Here is a 20,365-nt window from a genome sequence, read left to right as displayed (position 1 = left end):
TTACTAACCACAGAACCATTATCACACTTCTAAAAATGCTAATCTTATTTCCTTAGCATCATCAACTATCTAAGTCAGTACGAAAAGTTGTAACAGTCTCAAAAATATTTTAGCTTTTTTTTTTTAGAAATTTAGTAATTTCTTTATATTTATGTATCTGTTTTAGTGTCCAAATAAGATGTATCCATTGCAATTTGTTGATTTATTTTTTAAATTGAAAAAATTTTTTGTAGTTGTAGATGGACAGCATGCATTTATTTGTTTATTTTTATGTGATGCTAGGGATCAAACCCAGTACCTCATGCGTGCTAGGCAAGTGCTCTGCCACGGAGAGACAGCCCCAGCCCCTGTTGATTTACTTTAAAAAACATTTTATATCTATAGGTTTCCCTTCCATCTCTCTTTTCTTTCCCTTTGCAACTCATTTGGTGAAGAAACAATTTGTCTAGACAAGTTTCCTAGTCTAGACTTAGCTGATTTCCTGTAAGTTGTGGGTGGAAAGAACTAGAGGCTCGAACAGATTCAGGTTTTTGTTTTTTTTTGTTTTTGGCAACACTACCTCTTAGGTGATGCTTTGCTCTTCTATCGAGAAGCAAATCTTAAGTTATTTCTTACTTGTTTATGTTAGCAACAACTGATAATCATTACCTAAGTCTGTTCATTAGGAGATACAAATCATGACATTGTAGTTCTATTATGTCCTCATCATTTGTTAAATGAAATATCTGCTTTCATGAATAGAAGTTTTCCATGTTTTATTATTTAGCTATCCAGTGGTAAAATTAGTGTAAGAAAGAATACATTTCTGTCACTAAAAGTAAATCTTACAGTTAAAGAAAAACAAAGAATAAACCAGAACCCTCCCCCCACTTTAACTAGTTCTCAAAAGAATAAGTTGGTTTGTTATTTTCTGCTAATATTGCCAATTTTGTTCTTGGGAGGTTACTTTATTAACACATTTAATTAAGCATATTTAATGTGTTTCTAGACATTGCCAGTATTGTTCTAGTCAATGACTAGAGTCCTTTTTGACATGAATCTTTGGTCTTTGATAGCTTCCCTTACATATGGGAAATTTGTCACTTATTCTGGTTGGAATGTAGTCTGTTGTAGCACCTCCCTGTAAAAGCTTCTTGTAAGCCTTGAAACTTCTGCTCCTCCTTTGGAGAAGATGGGTGGGTTCCATTTTTATAAGGAACCCAGGCTTTTTGAAATCATAAGTCAAGTCAGACCAGGCATTGGAAACTCACTCATGGAACTCATTTCGTAACTTTTTATTGAGTTTCTATTAGACACACAGACAAAAAGAAAACTGGATTCCTGCCTGCAGATTTTGCATCCTGGTGGGTATCTTTTAGGATCTAGTGACACAGTGCTGATATCAGACATACACATTTGCACAAAGCCAAAACCATCAATGTGATTTTACCATCTACCTGTTTTAGTTCTTTCTCTACTGTCAAGTCAGGGATTGATTACAAATTATTCTGAATTACTTTTATATAATTACCAAAAGCAATATAAATACCTAAGAAGATGACTTTGTTGAGAAATGCATTTGAAGGCAAAAAGATACAAATGGATATTTCCTTTCTAAGCCTAGAAAATGGATGTAAAAGCATGTAGACTCCTGTTCCTCTTCTAGGCGCTACTTTGCTGTTAAGTAAGGGCAATGTTTATTTTCTGCCTATTTTATAAAGTTGCTGAGTGCCGTAATGAGTTTATATTTATAGAGTGCTTGGAGCTTTTTGGATGAAAGGTGCTAAATTAGAGTTTATTGTTTATTGAATTTATTTGATGTGTCCAACCTCCTGGGAACATTTACCGAAGTTAATTAAAAACAGATCGTCCCCACTCTGACAGCTTACAGTGCCAGTTACAAACCAATAACATAAACAATGTGCACTTCTGTTGTCCTGACTTGGCACTGACTGCAGAACCATAGGTCTTCAGACAGGGGAATGGTCCTGCTTTTGTAGGAGAGATGCATTCTTGTACTGGGGAGAAAGTACAGATAATCTCAACCGATTCTGAGCCACCTACCTGACCCCAGTTAAAAAAAAAAAAAAAAGCAATTTAGAATATGGATATTTCCCTCAATTTCCAACTGTTAACTTATAGGTTGAAAAATTTAAAAACAATCTTTCTATCACTGTAGTATGACATTAAGATAAGCACTTCTGTTTTAGCCTCACATTTTCTTTGCAGGTTTGGCATTCCCAAACAGCCAACTAGAATACCATCTGCTTTCTTCACCCGACTTGGTAGACGCTGTGAAGTGTAACAATAACAATGGCTCGTTTGCTTCCTTTGACAGTTGGTGATGGAGTTTTGTGGCGCTGGCTCTGTCACTGACCTGATCAAGAACACGAAAGGTAACACACTGAAAGAAGAATGGATCGCATACATCTGCAGGGAGATCTTGCGGGTAGGTAACAAATGGGGACCAACCTATTTCCCAAAGTCATCAAGCAAAACAGGGTATGTTGGGGGGTGCTGTGGTGCTGTGGCCTTCTAGTGTGCTTCACAAGTGTGCCATCTCTGCCTCCCTCCTTGAAGGTTACTCTAACTGCTGGTGGTGATGGTGGTTGGGCACTCAGTTCTGCTCTGATGGGCCTGCGCCATTTTCCTAGGTCATATGCACTGTCATTTGGAGGTTGACATCAGGTGATTTCCTTTAGCCAAGGATTCACTTCCAATGATATATCTAATTAGAAATCTGATTTTTTTTTTATCTTAAAGGTAGTGTAGTATAAAGATAGATTTAGGAAATGGGTTGTTTTAAGATGGGTCATTTGAGGTAATCCATTTGTATTAATATGGTGATACCTTCCCTGCAATTAAAGTGTTTCAGGATTATGTGATTTTAGTAATTTCTTTACATAGAAGCTAGTTTAACTAATTTTACTTTTAAAAGACTCTTTGAGGCCTAATTACTTAAAGTAATCAAAAGAGCTAGATAAGACTGTGCTTGTTCTACCAGTTTTACCCACAAATCTCATCATCAGGAGGTAAAGACAATCCTGTCATATTTACTGCACTCAGTTTGGGGAGAAGAAGGTAATTGGGTGCATTGTAGTTCACTCAGACTAGTTTAATTTTTCTCTTGCTGCTAATACAGAGCTGATTATAGGTCCATAGAGCATTCTTGCTAGATTCGCCTGATGATCATCATTTATTTATAAGCTCAGTCTTCTTAATTTAAGGGAACAAAAGTTAAAATTGTTGTTCACTACATGTCCAAGATATGCCTTTGAGAGACAGATTACATGCTGCAAATGGATGAATCAGTGGATGAGCATTAAAAAGGAAGGAAGATGTAAATAGATACTGACCGGGCCTTAAATGCAAACCAAATTAAGCAAAATACAAATAGAAATAAAAATTTAAAATGATAGCATTGACAGTAGTATAAAAAGTCAAATATCTAAAACTATACAGAAAGAAGTGAATGGCATTTACTCTAAAAATGACACAAAGTTCCTGAGAGAGATTTATAAAGACCTTAATAATTTGAGTTGTATGCCATTTAATGGATCAGAGACTCAGTGTGGTAAAGATGTCATTTCTCCCCAGTTTTATCCATTTCTTTTGAACTCCCAATCAAAATTCCTGTAGGTATATTTGTGCACAGTGATGATCTGATTTTTAAAAATTATATGGAAATGTCACCAAAGCAATCCTAAAGAAGAAAAACTAAAGTGGAAGACTTATACCCTCAGTTATCAGGATTTCTTTAAAAAACTAGTAAGTAATTAAAACAGAGTGGTATTGTCGTAGACTAGACAGGGACCAAAGGAACAGACTCAAGGCCCCTTGAACAGCCAGGCATGATGGTGCACCCCTGTAATCCCAGCAACTCAGGAGGCTGAGGCAGGAGGATCACAAGGTCAAGGACAGCTTCAGCAACTTAGCAAAACTCTGTCTCAAAATAAAAAATAAAAAAGTTCTGGGGGTGTAGCTCAGTGGTTAGGCAACCCTGGGTTTAATCCCTATTACCAAAAGGGGAGGGAAAAAAAAAGTCTCTGAACAGACCTGTATCACATGAACACCGTGTTTATGGCAAAACTAATGTTGTTATGGATTAAAAAAAATGCTCTTATGAGCAAAAGTTGATGACTCATATGTAAACATGAGATTGATACCTGCTTTATGCCATATTTAAAAACTTAAAATAGGTGAAAGTTTGTATCATCCCTTGTTTTAAAATTTGTGAAAATAGTGGTTTTTCTTCTTCTTTCCAATACCTTCTCCCAAATGATACCAGGATTTGACATAAGGTAACTCCTTGGTAGGAATAGTTGATCACCTGGAAGTGATCAGAAGAATTATCAGAACTGATCCTCCCTATATTGTATGATCCCATTCAGTACAGGCTTTGGCTCACTTGTATGCACTTGGTGTCTGCTTCTGAACACTCATAGGGTAGAGGAGGGAGGGGGATCCTCAGTCCTTCTCTTGAGGATTTATGGGTTGTTCATAGACTGTAAAACTATGCATTTAAATCTGTTTGATGCCCACCTTGAGCCAAACTGACTAGATAAAAAAGGTAGTTTTTTACCTAGACCGGTGCCTCAAACTGTCTTGTTGCATGATTTATGTTTACTAATACCCTAAGTGTACATGTGAATATTTCTTGGACATCTGTACTCTAGTGCTGAATCTCATTTCTTCAACTGGGAAATTCAGATAGTGAGTGTGTGCATGCACATACCTTTTATTCTATTTTGTGTTTGTAGCCAACAATTAAAAGAAGAAAATCATAAATAATAAGAGACACTTGGATACACAGTTCTTTGAACTAATAATGGTAGAATATAGCATGCTTTCCTTCAAGGCTCTAATTTTAGCTTCTTTTAGATTATAATTTATCTGAAAAATATGTGACAACCTTAGAGTAAATCTGTAGCTTATAGAACTCACAGCGCAAAAAAGCCAAAATCAGAGTAATTCATGGAAATATGGTACATCATCAAGTGTGGATGTCACAGAATGATTGTCTCATATAATGAGCACAAAGTCACCAAAGTCATAAAGCACTAAAAATGACAGTGACAAAATGCCCACTGAGTGAATAGAGATGGTTTTCTTTTTTAATGTGAACCACATTGGCTAAAACCAGTGGGAAAGTTCTTGGCTGTCCTTAGAAATATTTTATTGTGTTCAGTTATAAAATTGTAAAACTCAAGGTAACTTTTAACTTTTCAATTCAAGTATTGCTTCCTCCACGTGAAGATTTAGTTAAATCAGGGTGGTCTTCTGTGCAAAGAGTGTTGATGTGTCTCATGCAAATTAGCACATCGAGGCAGCCCTCGCTTCTCATGGTACCGTGTTAACTGAAACTCATGCGCGTGGGAATCTAACCATGCCATCCAGAGTGTGCTCTGGTGGTCTCTAGTGTCAGATCCAATATGCAGGGATTTGTTTAACACAGTGCCATGAATTGCAAAGATAACCAATAAATGCCCATTTATATTGATCAATAGCCTACTGTTGAGAACAACACTATGAGTATGTCAAAGATGTGAATGTCATTCTGTAAAAGTATCTCTGAGTGAGTTTAATTTGGGGAGAATCATTCAAAATAGGTTGTTTTCATCTTGGCTTATCCTGCTATTAACTCTCCCACCTTTTCATTCCTGCAGGGGCTGAGTCACCTGCACCAGCATAAAGTGATTCATCGAGATATTAAAGGGCAGAATGTCTTGCTGACTGAAAATGCGGAAGTTAAACTAGGTGAGAACAGAGTCCTGTGAGCTGAGGGACTGCTAGAATTGTTAAAATGATCTCAACAGCTCTTTCTTTAAATTAATGTATATTCGTTACTCATGGGTTTGGGGGCCATTGCCCTAAAAGTGGAAAAAAATGTTTTTTCTGTTTCAAAGATATTTTCTAAAAGCATTTTGAGGAATAAGTTGTAAATGCTATGATGAACAGAAGAAACTTGTGCTTAATCAATGTGTAGAAATATTTGGGATTTTTTTTTCAGTAAAGATTAGAAGCGATAGACCTTAAAATCATCTCCTGCATCTCACATTTTTTTATATGTTTGCTGTTATGACAGAACACTGATGACCCAATTTTTCATTGAAAATATTCATAGTTAGGCATATTTAAAATAAGCAAATTCGCTGTGTTCCCATATGTTTAAGTTATGTGTATATTGATTTTATGATTACCTAGGCCACCTGTAAAAAATGGGTGCTTGGTAGTCTGCTTTAGGTGCATAATGATTACTCTCCTACATGTGCCGGTTGCCAGTGGGGGATCCCTTTCTTTGGCATATCTATTAGAGCCCTTCCCACAGCAGGTCTGGGGTTCTCTAGATGAGGTGCAGAACCCCCATGTGCATTTGCCTGCTTGAGTAAAAGTGTAAACTGACCAATACCCTGTAGGATTCATGACTCATCATCTAGAAAAGGATGACTGTCCATAGGTTGTTTATTTTCATTGAGATTTAAATATTTGCTCTTTTTGTTAAAAATATATAAATTCCTCTTATTGTATTTGGAGCTAAACTTTCATCTCATGAATATTCCGTTTTAAAAAATCAAAGCATACATTTTATAGGCTAAGCAGTCACATATGTGCAGACTAGATGAGCTGTTGAAAGATTTGGTCATCCCTGTTTAACAGTTACTTGTTGAGAGTATAGCAGTGCCATGTCCCTTACAGGGCACTTAGATGATCTCATGTAAACATTAGAGCACTGTATGTAGGTGACATCATCCTCATTTCATAAGTTAGGAAGCCCAAGCTCAAAGAGGTTGATCCACTCATCCTAGGTCACAACACTAGTAAGTGGCAGAAACAGGATGCGAACTTTGGCCTCTGACTCCAGCCCTCAGCCCTTAATCACTTTTTTTGTACTACCCTTTATGGCAACCAAGCTTGCCTTTTATTGAACACCTGTTTTTGGTCATTATGGAGTCTTGGTGTAACCAAATATAACACTTGGTGTTTTTTCATTGTACACTCCATGCATTTATCATGAAGCTGAAAATATATATGTTCACAGTATGGAATAGGCAGAAGCCACCCCAGTGTTCATTGAAATGACAAGACAAACAAAATGTGGTGTATATATATATATACACACACACACACACACACACACACACACAGTGGAATGTTATTCAGCATTACCAAGGAAGGGATTCTGGTACACGATACAACATGGGTGACCTTTGCGGACATTATGCTGAGTAAAATAAGCCATACCAAAAGAAAAACACTATATGATTCCATGCATCTGAGCAGTCAATTTAGAGAGACAGAAAGTGGGAGGTTGCCAGGGCTTGGGAGAAGGCAGTAGGGCAGTTCTTGCTTAATGGCTCAGAGCCTCAGTTAGGGAAGATGAAAATTTTTGGTGGTGATGGTTGCACAAGTGTTAATGGACTTAGTTCCACAGATGAAAAATGGTTAAAATGGTAAATTTTTACATCTTGCCATGTTAAAAACCACACATCCATTTTCCCATGTTAAACCTGAGATCGTGGAATAAATAGTAATTTGGCTGTTTTCTCTTCATTAGTGGACTTTGGAGTCAGTGCCCAGCTTGACCGAACAGTGGGCAGGAGGAACACTTTCATTGGGACCCCCTACTGGATGGCACCAGAAGTCATTGCCTGCGACGAAAACCCAGATGCCACATATGATTTCAAGGTATGACTTCTTCTTTGTGTTTTAAAACTACACCTAAATTCATCCTGAGTCTTGAAGTGGAAGAATTCTCTTGTGCTTTCAGATTTGGGATTTATGTGACCCAATGGGAGAACTGGAGAAAAAAAGGACATTTTGTGAGAATCTTTATAATGAATCCACCTCACATGCCTATTTAAAAAAAATTTCTTTAAAAGTTTGAATCATATTCTATGTTCTTTTTCTTGGAAAATAGGTTGGATTTCCATTTTGATTATTGTCTAGATTTTTGGCAAAGTACATATTCTCTTCTTTGTCCAGTTCATTTACTAGTTCTTGTTTTACCATTTTGATTATTGTCTAGATTTTTGGCAAAGTACATATTCTCTGACAGTTCATTTATTAGTTCTTGTTTTTAAATTTATTATTTTACATATTAACAGGGTACCATGTGATATTTTGAAACATGTATACATTGCCTGTTGTTTAAATCAAGTTAAACATATTTCTCTACGCGAACTTTAATAATTTCTTCAAGCTGAAAAATTTCAAAATCTTTTTTTCTAGCTTTTAAAAGCTACAGTACACTATCATTCTAGTCACCCCACTGTACACTGATAACACAAAATAACTTTTTGCTTCTAGGTAACTATAATTTGGTCCCCACTGATCATCCTTTACCTATTCCTTCCACTCCCAAGTACATATTCTGATAGCTTTTAATAATACAAGAAGCCAAGATATGCATGTGTTATCTTGGGTCATCTTTTTCTGAAAAGAATAATCAGACTTCCTCATTTCTGTATTGTTCAGAGTCTAATTATTCAGGTCTCTTTTCTGTGAGAACAAAATGAGATGTTGATCACTACTCTATGGTGATTTTTCCAGAAATTTGATTCGCAGCTTATCACTTTGTATTTTAAGCTGGAGATTTTCTAATAAATTCAAAGCCATGTTCAAATAGAGGTCTCCAAGAAGCCTTCCCCCATCTCTTCCACAAGCCAACCACCGAACATGAATTTGGGTTGCTTCCCCACTGCTAGCTCAAGTGTCCATTGACATTGTTTTTTCCTGGCTAAGAACAGATACCATAGAACTGGGTGCAGTGATGTGTAGGTAGGAACAGTGGGTTTTCAGGCTGAGCACTAGGTAGAGAGACACCCTGTGGACAAAACGTGGTACTGCCTGGTTTTAGAGGTTCACGTTCCTTCCCAAAATGACTGGCTTTTTTTGCAAGTGCTTACTCAGTTAGTGATCTTCTCTGCATTGGGTCTTGAACCCAGGTCTCCCAACTTTCTGAAGATAGCTCTGTTCCTCCATAACTTACTTCAGCGTAAGCCTCCAGTTTACCAAAAGAAGAGTATATTTGACAAAATCCTGTTTTAAAGACCATTTAGTTCTTCACATGTGGGATTATTATTGAAATCAGGCCACAACGATGCAAACCTTGCAGTGTCTTTGGGATCCAATATTTCAGGGCATTGACAAAATTACTTGCTTCCCTGGGGAAATGCAAGCTTGAAGGTCTGAAAACCTAATCTCCTGTAAATATGCTCCTTCCTCTAAAGTTAGTCACTGCCATAACCTGACAACAATCTGAAAACAGCTGCCAAGTTAAAAATGAATCTCCTGCCAAAATGAATGACATTTATTTAAACTGCTAATGATAAACATGTTTAAGTAATTCCATTTGCAAATCTCTTCAGAGGAGCCACCACAAAATATATGTCCCAGGCTAGACATGTATGTCATACTGGCCATGAGCAATTCTTCATACTTTAGTTATATTTTACAGTTGCTAACTATTCTAAGTCTGGGACATGGATGTTTTAGATGACCTGAACATATACCAGGAGGAATCAGTGTTTTGGGACTTATCTCAAACTTAAACCTTTTTTGTATTATGACAGATGCATTATATGTGGGACTTCGCCTCTGTGGCACAGAGTAGATCCCTCTGATAGATTCTATTGAGAGGCATAACTAGAAAAGACCTTTCTTCTTTCCAAGCCAAAGCTTGGAATTAAAATCATTTCTTGGAGGCTTGGATTGTAGCTCAGTGGTAGAGCACTTGCCTAGCATGTGCGAGGCACTGGTTTTCGATTCTCAGCACCGCATATAAATAAATTAAATAACGGTCCATCAATAACTAAAAACAAATTTAAAAAATAATATCATGGGGCTGAGGATATAGTTCAGTTGGTAGAGTGCTTGCTGCTCATGCACAAGGCCCTGGGTTCAATCCCCAGCACCACACACACACACACACATACACACACCAAAAAAAAAAAAAAAAAGAATCCCTACAGAACAGGTTCCTCTCCATCAGTCATTTAGACCTTCTTCTGAATTAGTTTATCAGGCTCATCATGAGTGTAGGCTGTTTGAAAGGAAGAAAAACTCATGGCAATAATATGGGCTTCACTGGTCACCTGTCACGGGTACAAAAGAAGGCACATAACCGAAGGGTGAATCAGGAAAATTGGGCAGAAATGACGATTTTGGGGGTTCTTTGAAGATTTATTTCAATCACTTCACAGTTTCACTATAGGCCAGAGAAGATGCTAATCTTTAAAAAAAAAAAAAAAGCAAACTTCCTTCTTTATTGCCACTATATCTTACCCTTTTTATTTTCTGTCCAGATTCTCTTAGGAATGTGGTCTGTCACCAGGGGACAACTTGACAATAACACCCCATGTGCCTTAGTGAATACCCACTGTGTGCACGGAGTTGGCCAGGCTCTATCTGTGGCAGCGGTTGGGTTGCTGACTGGAGTTCATTTGAGACCCCGTCAGAGATTTGGTCCTGTGTGTTTGATGTTCCATTGACCAGCAGGGTCTCCCAGGCTCAGCATCTGGTGTCAACACTAGGGGCTGTCACACGTGATAGATGCTTTCAGCCAAGATGACATGTTTAGAATAAAAGATGACTTGAGGGCCAGTGGATATTTCTAAATTTCCTGCCATGAGATCCCTTGCTTTAAAATAAAGGCAAAATGTAAGCCAGGACAGGATAGTTTTGATTTTGTTGATTATTGATATTATTGATTCTTTTTTGACTTAAGATGTCTTTAAAAACGGTTTCAAGTTTTTGTTTGTTGTCTGATTTTTAAAACTGAAGCCATTCAGCGTTATGAGGGCCTCTGTAGGAAAGTAGTCTGAGAGCTCATGGCTTTTATTGCAGGCTGGCTTTGTGGGTTATCTACTGGGCTCAGTAAGTCACTCTCTGCAATAGAGTCTCCTCAGGAGGAGTGGCAGAATCTCATTCGCCTGGTGTGTTGGCTTCCCCTGGAGGCCCTGCCTTTCTTGTTTTCAGAAATTCTGTCAAAACACTTCAAGCGAAAGGAAAGGTTTCATTTCCCTGATAAGTATGCGGGGCAATAATGAAAGCTTTCCCATTTAATAATAAGCATTCAAAAGATGTGAAATTAATAAAACTACTCAAAATTCCTAGGCTGTTTAAACTGTTATATTTTTAAAACTTACTCTGAATTTTATTTCAGTTGGATGGAATCTGCCAAGCATTTTATCGTCCTGTGTACTTATTACTGTTAATAGAACCACCCACTAAAGAAAGTTCTCTGTGGCCAAATGCCCATCAATGGGAAGCAGGTTGAACAGAGACCACAGCATCTGTCCAGTAGAATATTACATAGCTATTTTGGCAAAGGGGTACAGATGTGTTGGATCCAAAGAGACCCCAAGATAGCCTGTAAGTGTAGAGTATGGAATAGAACTATCTCATAACATCGACTTACTCTACCCCAATGCCTTGGAGAGAGACACATGAGAAATCTAGAAGGAATCTGGAATATCCCAAGAGTGTTTTACCTCTGAACAGGGCATGTGGATGGTGAACTTAAAATTCTTATTTTCTGTCTCCTCTTGTCCTGTTTTAATGTTTTTGCCATTAGCAGGCCTTGTACTCATATTAAATGAGTGAAGAGAAATGAAGTGGATGGCCAGTCCTCCCGCCCCATACCTGCTAGGCTCTTATACCCCAGACCAGATCTGTGCCAACACTGTGTGCTATTCACCTACACTCTGTTTACGAGAGTTTTCACACAAGTGCTGTGGATTATTTGTAAGCCTAGGGGTCTCCTCTGGTATTTGGGTGAATATTGTGTTCAGGCTGTGGAGAAACTGCTCAATTCATTATCCCACGTCCCAGGTATTGGCTTAATAAGCAGGGTAGAAATAGTGCTTCTAAGAGGCTCAGCCAGAGATGACATAAACAACTGCCTGATAGGAGAGTCACGGTGATGAAGGTGTCACCCAAGAGGACAATATTCAGGCTACAAAATGGTACAGTTATACTTTCATAGGAGTCCAGGCCTCTGTCTGCTGAAATCCAAACAGGGATTCTTCCCTATTTGCTCAAAAGGAAGATGATACAGCTGGGTACGTGGGTATATGCCTGTGTCCCAGCAACTAGGAGGCTGAGGCAGGAGGATGGCAAGTTCAAGGCTAGCCTCAGCAACGTATCAGCAAGACCCTCAACAACTTAGTAAGACTCTGTCTCTAAATAAATAAACAAATAAACAAATAAAGGCTCAAGATGTAGTTCAGTGGTAAAGTGCCTTGGGTTCAATCCCCAGTGCAAAAAAAGAAAAAAAAAAGGTGGGGGTGGGGAGATGGTACCAACAACCATGTTAGTGCCACTAGCAGGAAACTGACACCTGTTATACATGTTCATAAATGTCCATGTTCACACACACCTAGATAGGACTCCTCAGTCAGGCCCAGCACCTCCTCCAGGTAACACACACATCTCAGTAGTTTTCCTTTGGTCCAATAACGTGATAATGGATGGGGACTGCAGAAAGGTATTTCTTCAGTTTATGTTTAAACAGGATTTTTAATACCTACCTCTCTTGGGAATATCACCAGTGACCCTGAACTCACCACCTTAGTTCTGTTTATATATAATGTAGTAAGTGTGTGACATAATGAATAAGTGAGTCTTTGGAAGTCAGACAAAACAGGTTTAAACCATATATTTGCCTCCTATTTGCTGTATTGGCTCAAGGGAATTATTTAACCTTTCTGAGCCTGTATAAAAGGAGAATCATAGATTCTATATCACGGCTGTAATAGAATAAGGCGTGTTAATAGATATAAAGACATAAATGCAATGCCTAATACTTAATCTATAAACTTGGTATATAAATATATATATAATGTGTATGTATTAACTTTGTAGTTTTATATTTATGTATCATTTGAAGAAGCACTGCTATATTAGGGGTCATTTTTTACCTAGAAAAACAGTTTCATATTTGTATTGCACATCTCTGATTGTCTTCTGTTGAACCAGAATGTGCTTCTCTCTAACTTTTACCACTAGATCAAGATGCTGTCCGTAGGGACCACACATGCAATGCATACAGTTTCCTTTTTCCTATTGGGATATTTCAAAATGAGTACGTAACCACAAATCAGTTACCAAATGAAAGATTATTTTCTGGTCTGTGAAACCTGGTAGAATCCATTGTCCTGATTGTGCCCATGATTAAGCTGTTGTCTGTCTACTCTTGACCTCCATGCTGCCCCTTGCTGTGGGGTCATGGGGCTAGGACTCCACCATGTCCATTTCTGCTCAACAGCCTGACTACTTATCAGGCACTGCCATTAGGGGGCGACAGAGAGACTGCCAGGCTGGAGGAGGGAAGAAGACAGCCTCTGCCTGTTGGCTTCCTCTAGCTTCCTGTGTCTGCCTGCCTTGGTCCACTCAGTGCTAGACTCACTGCCATCTGATCTGACTCAGGTTTACCTGCTGAGCTGCCATTTGATAATAACTGGCCTAAGGATCTGTCTGCACCCTTTTCTGTTAAACACCAACTCTGTGCACTGCACTCTTAAGTGCTTGGTGTATATTATCTTACTGAATTCTCACACCGGCCCTGAAGGATATGTGTGCTCTTCACCTTACAGCTGAGGAAATTGGGATCTTTCCTCAGATGGCCTCCCTTTCCTTGTGTGGCTGGTTTGGCCTTCTGAGAGTGCTGCTCTGCACTGAGTTTGGCAGCCCAGCCCAAAAGGAACGCTCTCTTTTTCTGTTCAAGCTCCAGTGTGCCGCTGTCCCCAGCTCCCAACCAGAAGTTGTGTCTTATGTCTGCCTCTTCAGAGCCACCACAATGTGTCCCTGTTCTGTTTGTAATGCACACAGCACTGGTCTATTAATCATGCCACGGGCCAGGCTACGCAGCCAGCACCTCTGGAATAATGAATTACCCAGCTCCTGCCAAAATGAGTCACGCCATGGCCACGAAAGAAACTTATCTCTTCCTGACTCTCTCGCTATCTTGTTCCTCCCTCTTCCCTTTCTTGTCTCCTGTGATCTGTCTTACCAGTGGTAATTGGAATATTTTCTCCCATATTTAACTTCTGAAGTGTCTTTGGGACTTGCTAATGTATCCGAGGGCTTTTACAAGGCCCGTCAAGGACATTTAAGGCTTCCGAGCACGGCAGTTAAGCATAGCTTACCAGCAACTTTGGGTATGTATGGCCGGCAATATAAATGTTCCTTTTGGAAAAGAAGGAAACCCCAGCAAAAGAAAAAGAAATCCTAACAGTGATATGAAATGAAAACTTAAAAGAAGCCGCAGTAGCTGGCCTGGTTATGTGACTTCACCCAGGATGCAGGGAGTTGGAATGGAGTAGCTTCTGATTTGAAGGGGAGTATTTGTGGATTGGGGGCAGGCATGCCCAAGAGGGACATGTCTTCACTGACCCTCCCTGCTTCCAGTAGAATGGATCCAGGATCACTTAACAAGTGAGACCTCCTATTCCCCTACTGTCAAAAATCTGCTTTCTTTTTTTATTGCTGTATATGCATTATCATTTAGGAATGCCTTTGGATATATATATATATATATATATATATATATATATATATATGTATTTGTGTTTCTTCCATACCCAGAAGCCTAGATGCAGGTACTCCAAGACTGACATGGGGCTCATCAGTGTCTTTAGAATTCTAGGTTTCTACATTTCTACCCTGTCAACAATGGCTTATTGCCTCATGAATGCAAGATGACTGCTGTAGCTGCAGATACCATGTTTTGATTCAAGGCACAAAGAAGTGGGGATGAGTTGGCAGGACACAAGCTGTGTTAGTTCCCTATTTTTGGGAAAAGTGGAAGCTCTCTGAAGATGGCTGTTTATGTCTCATTGGCTATAACTGTGTCAGATCCATAACTTGTAGGAGAGTCAGGATAGAGCAAGTGTAGCTCTCCTATTCTCTGAAATAGAGACAGCAATGGAAATAGGGGCTGAAAGTGCCTGTTGGGTAAGCCACAGCCAGATGGAGGGTAATCACAGAAGACTAAACCGCGCAGAACAGAGGCAGTCTTTAGAGGAGAAGGAAATCGATACTCTTGAGCTTCAGTGTGTGCCAGGTTTTGTGCCCGGGAGCATACCTGAACATATGCGTTTCAGTTACCTCTTTTATACAGCTGAGAAAGCTAAACTCTAAGCAGCATTCTGTGGGTAGCTAAATTAGGAACCCAGATTTAAATCCAGGTCTGTCTGACTGAAAAGCCAACCCATGTTGCCTCGAAGAATGAGGCCAGTTTCTTAGCATGGAACTGGGGTGCTTCACTGTATCTTAACACCTTCATTGAGTTGCCAGCACATTCAGTCACCTGTGAAGTAGGAATCTGGAAGGATTATTTTATGGACCCCTGACTTTAAAAAAATAAAGCATGCATGCTCTTCTCTTTGGTAATAGAGGACTGGCCTGGAAGGCAGGAGACCCAGCTCTGTTGAAAAATGTTGGTGATTGGTGCTTCTTTGCACTATGATCTTGGCTCTGTCGCTTTCCCCAGCTGTGAAGTACAAGGTTGGACGTGAAGGTCTACCAGGGTCCTGCCAGCCCTCAGACACTCAGGCTCTGCATCCTTCTCTCGTGTCTTTGGCTTGTTCATTCATTCAGTACCTCTTTATTAGATGTCTACTCAGTGCCAAGCGGTGTTCTAGGTACTTGGAATATATAAGTCACCAAAATGAAGATCCTTGTCCTGTAGGCCTTATGTTCTTGTGGTAGGGAGTGTGCACGTGGGTGTGCTGGGGGCAAGGGCACAACCCATAAACACAAAGCACGGTCAATTAGCTGTGAGCAAACGCACAGCATGTTAGAAAGGGACAGTTTATGGGGGACTGTCCTGGGAAAGGCAGGGGATGGACAGCACTGGGGGAGGACATAGGACTTAAAGGAAGACCTCATGGAGGGGAGCCAGGCAGCCTGCAGGTCACTGGGAGGTGCTACTGGCCCAGAGACAAGCTTGAACGCAGACCCAAAGGCAGGAGAGTGCTGGGTCTTCTGTGCATTTTCTGCCCCACCTGAGGCAGGTCCTGGAGCCGTCCCCTTGCCAGACCAGCATGTTCTCTTTCAGACATGTGGGCTGTTCAGCCAGTTCAGTCTCCTAAACTTGGAGGCCATCTGCGTTTGACTCTGCTGTGGCAGTCAGGGGGCAGAGCCTGGCCTCCTCCATCCTGCTCGCACCTCATTTCGGTCTGCAGTTTCTAGGGATACTGGACACATGCTGGCAGAACTGCCAAGGCCTGCCGATCAAAATAGCACAGGGACCTTTGGAGCTGACCCTCCATTTCCAGACAATTCTCACTGTTTCCTGCCTGATGCCTCCTGCACAGAGTGACTCAGTGTTTGCATCAGGCTCCTGAACAACTGTCTTTGTCTACCAACCATAAAACCCCACGTATAAGCGAGCTGTTTCCCTCTGTACCAGTTACTGCTCCTGTGCCAGCCTGTGACAGGTGGGCCAGGCCTTCTCCTTTAGCTCTGGAAATGTTCTCCTGAGCAAGGCCAAGAGCCCGTAGGAAACACAGTCCTTTTCGAGGCTGTGCACTCACTGGGGGTGTACGTGGTTCCTGAAACCTCTGAATCCTTCTTGAAGCATAGCAAGAAGGTACGAGCTGCCTCCTTTGAGCACTGCTGAAAGCAGAGAAGTTACCTGGCACCCAAGGACAATGGTATCGATCTGACAACTGGTGACAGGCAAAGAATCTACCACTGAAGTCCTCATGTGTGGTTCATATGTGCCCAGCATCTGTGGTAAAGTAGGTGGCATGCTAGGCAAGAGGCCAATGCCCTGGAAAGTCCTCATCACATTGTGTAGGTCTCAGCTCCAACACTGGACAGGCCTGGGGGGATCACTCACAGGATATTGAGAAATTTAGTTGTAGGGAATGACTCAGCATGAGTTTCATGGTCCTCTTCCAGTTACATGTGTTTTATGGACCCATGACATTTGTTTGATGGGAATATAAGGAAACTTAACTTTGGTCTCTCTGATCTGAGTGAGGTTGCAGGTGAGGTTTTGAATAATATACACAATGCATCATGTATTTAAAATGCAAGGAGGGTGAGACTATATCAGGATGTGGGCCACTGAACCAAATTTTCTCTCAGGTTGGAAAACTCCCATCTGCTGGGAAACAAATGCAGCCATCATCTGTTTGAGGTTTCCTAACCTGGTTTTCCCATCTATTGATTTGACCCCCTCTCCTGCCATCTTTCGAGCCACTGAGCCATAGACACAGAGTGTGGGAGAAGCATATTGTTAGAGATGGAGACCGCACAGTTAAAGGGGAATCATTGGTCTAGAAAATGCTGATCAGAGCAAAAAATCAGTCTGAGCATAAGCAAGAATATAAGGGTATAAAAACCTCTATTTGAGAGCTGGAGATATAGCTCAGTTGGTAGCATACTTGCCTCGCATGCACAAGGCCCTAGGTTCAATCCCCAGCATCACAAAAAAAAAAAAAGATATTTATTTCAAATGATAGTCTACTTACAAGAAGGAGGATAGTTCATTCCTAAACAAATGTATTGAGCACCTACAACTATTCCAAACTCTCTTCCAAACACTAGGAAGAAACTAGTGAACACCATCATCAAAGTCTCTCTGTCCTCATCTAATTAAAAAATATGGGGGATGTCTTGCAGGTTAAAAACCATTGAAAATAGATAAACCTACTATCTGATCCAGCTGTGTTCCCCTCCTGTCTATTTTCTCAAAAGAAATAAAAATGCACACCTTTGTATTGACTAGCTCAAACTGGGAACAATCCAAATGTCTGTCAACCACTGAAAGCAAACTGCACTATGTCCACCCAATGGAGTACTACTGAGAAAATAAAAAGGAGTGAGGTACAGATACATGCTACAAGGGTGGACCTCAAAACATTATGCTAAGTGAAACAAACTGATTGCAAAAAGGCATTATCTTACATGACTCTTAATAGAAGACTTTGGAAGATGCACACTAATTCGTAGGGACAGAAAAGAGATCAGTGGTTGCCTATGGATGGTGGGGTGGGGCCATAGATAGCAGGGACTACAATACAGAAGGGCAAGTAGGATCTTTGGGGAGTGATGGGTATGTTTACTATCTTGATTGGGGTGATGGGATCCCGAGAGTATTCATGTGTCATACCTTATTAGATGGCACACTTTATGAATGTGCAGTTTGTTTCATGACAATTAGAACTCAGTAAAGATGTTCAGAAGAAATAGCAGTAACTTCATATGGTTCCATTGACAGATGAATTTCAGTGATAAGTGGATTTTTAAAAACTTGTATTCATTTACCATATATTTGTTGAAAACTGACCCTGAGTTAAGCATCATGCAAAGTATCATCAGTAAAAAAGTGAACGAGGGCTTCTCACCTTGGAGCTTGGTTGGGGGGATGAAGTTGGTAGCAGGACAACTGAAGGATTTTCCCACAGGCAGCTCTCAAGCCATTCCCAGGTTTAACTAAGTGTTCCTTTGTTGACTGAATTTATGCACGTGTCTGTACCTTCCTTGTTTTTCAGAGTGACTTGTGGTCTTTGGGAATCACCGCCATTGAGATGGCAGAAGGTGCTCCCCGTAAGTATCCTCCTCTGGGGTGGAATCTGTTGCTGGTCCACGCTGTGGGGACTGGAGGTTCTTTGCCAGGAGCTGCAGTTGCTTTACTTCTGCTACGCTGAGCCCTGCATGGATTCGAGCTGGCATATTTAGAAAGCAGAGTCATCTTAAATTAACCAGGAATCCGTTCATTTCAGAGCAGCGTGAGGATCTTGTTTCCATGAAGAAAAAATGAAAAAAAAAAATGAAAGCAAACTCTGAGAGTCTTATTTGTCTTACAGATTTGGTGTGTAGTTTATTCTCGAACTTCTCGTCACCTAACATAAAACTGTGAGCAACCCACAAAGACTATAAGCTCCAGCGTACAAAAAATTCAAAAGCTGGTTTTTCAGGGCCAGGTTATACAAACACTTATATTCTATTGCTGCCATTTTTTTTTTTACAACAACTATACATTGAACCAGGACCTTACCCATACAAGGCTAGCATTGTACCATTGAATTACACCCTCAACCTTTGCATTTTATTTTGAGATGGGGGCGGGGGGTCTAAGTTGCCCAGGCTGGCCTCAAACTTGTGATCCTCCTGCCTCAGCCTCTTGAGTAGCTGGGATGACAGGCATGTGCCATCATACTAGGCAACTCTAACTTTATTGATGTTTAGATTTTTAGATTTCCCTGCCCTTATTTGAGGCAGGATGGTCAGGACTCTGGCAATCCTGAGACCCTCTCAAGTTCCTTAGGATCTGGCACACTGGTATGGCAAAGCATTGCTATCTGCTGTGTGGTGGCCATGAGAATGTACTTCTCAGGCTTCCACACAGGTGATGCCATTCCATGCTGCCAGAAGGGTGCTGAGCCTGCCTCTCCCAAGGACCGCTCCCCATCAAAGACCAAGTATGTCTGGGAACAAGAAGGCACACCCTTTCCTGGAAGACAAGATTTCTTTTAGGCCCCTGGGGCTCGAAGCAACCCCTTGTGACTTTGCTCACCTGCCTTGGATTGCAGGGCAGTCAGACTTGCAGAGCCACCAGAGGACCCTGCCCATCCTTCCTGGGTCCCTCCCTAATTCTAATTCCCTTCCCACTGGAACTTTCCCCAGTAGTATCCTTGCATATTTAATGTCACCTTGGTGTCTGCTTCTGAAAGGACCAGTTCCAAACCATCCTTCTCACCAATGGACAGGTCATTGTATTCATAGCTGTTTACCTTCATGTTATCATACTCTTCTTATTTCTCAATCCTGATTTGGTTGATTTCATCTGTCCCATGATTGATTGGGAGTATTTGTTGACACCACTCCTTTCATTCACAAATGTTGATGGGCATTTATGAATCAGAAAAGCAATATACGACAGTCGACAGTCTTTAAACAATTATCATTCTTGATATGTGGTAGGTAGGGCTAAAAATAAACATAAACCCACAGAACCCTTCGTTTTTAGTCTAGGTACAAAGAAAAAGGTAGTCCCAGCTGTTTGAAAAGTAAACTAACAAAATATTTTGATTAAAATATGACTATATGAGAGCTTTCACTGGAAAAGATAATCTCATGTTGACACATGGAGATATTTTTGTAACTTGGTCTTTCTGCCAGACTCAATTTGCCTTAATTCATTGGTCTTCCTGGGGTTTTCCGTGAATTTAAAAAATAAAAACAAACCAAAAAAAAATCATGAAACCTGGGAAGCCACTTGAGATATCTGGAGACAGTGAATGATGTTCTAGGATAGTACTTTGGACTCTAGAAATCCACAGAGATCGCACTGAGCTTGGATGAGCCTTCAATGTATAAGGAACTATACTTTGGATCATCAAATACCTTCTATTTTATGGCTTAGGCTTTT

At 40.4% G+C, this 20,365-nt stretch overlaps 1 protein-coding gene across 2 annotated transcripts in view; it reads left to right on the top strand.

Annotated features, from left to right (window-relative positions):
- Positions 1-20,365, top strand: part of Tnik (TRAF2 and NCK interacting kinase) — a 380,291-nt gene that overhangs the window by 249,374 nt on the left and 110,552 nt on the right. For both annotated transcript variants that reach the window (XM_026394975.2, XM_026394974.2), the window contains exons 5-8: positions 2,318-2,428; positions 5,646-5,736; positions 7,535-7,665; positions 18,486-18,540. In XM_026394975.2, coding sequence (XP_026250760.2) covers positions 2,318-2,428; positions 5,646-5,736; positions 7,535-7,665; positions 18,486-18,540 — 388 coding nt within the window. The remainder of the gene's footprint in view (positions 1-2,317; positions 2,429-5,645; positions 5,737-7,534; positions 7,666-18,485; positions 18,541-20,365) is intronic.

The sequence above is a fragment of the Urocitellus parryii genome, chromosome 2 (genome assembly GCF_045843805.1).
Source record: "Urocitellus parryii isolate mUroPar1 chromosome 2, mUroPar1.hap1, whole genome shotgun sequence".
NCBI lineage: Eukaryota > Metazoa > Chordata > Mammalia > Rodentia > Sciuridae > Urocitellus > Urocitellus parryii.
Note: the sequence above shows the minus strand (reverse complement) of the source record. Positions and strands in the feature narration are given on the sequence as shown.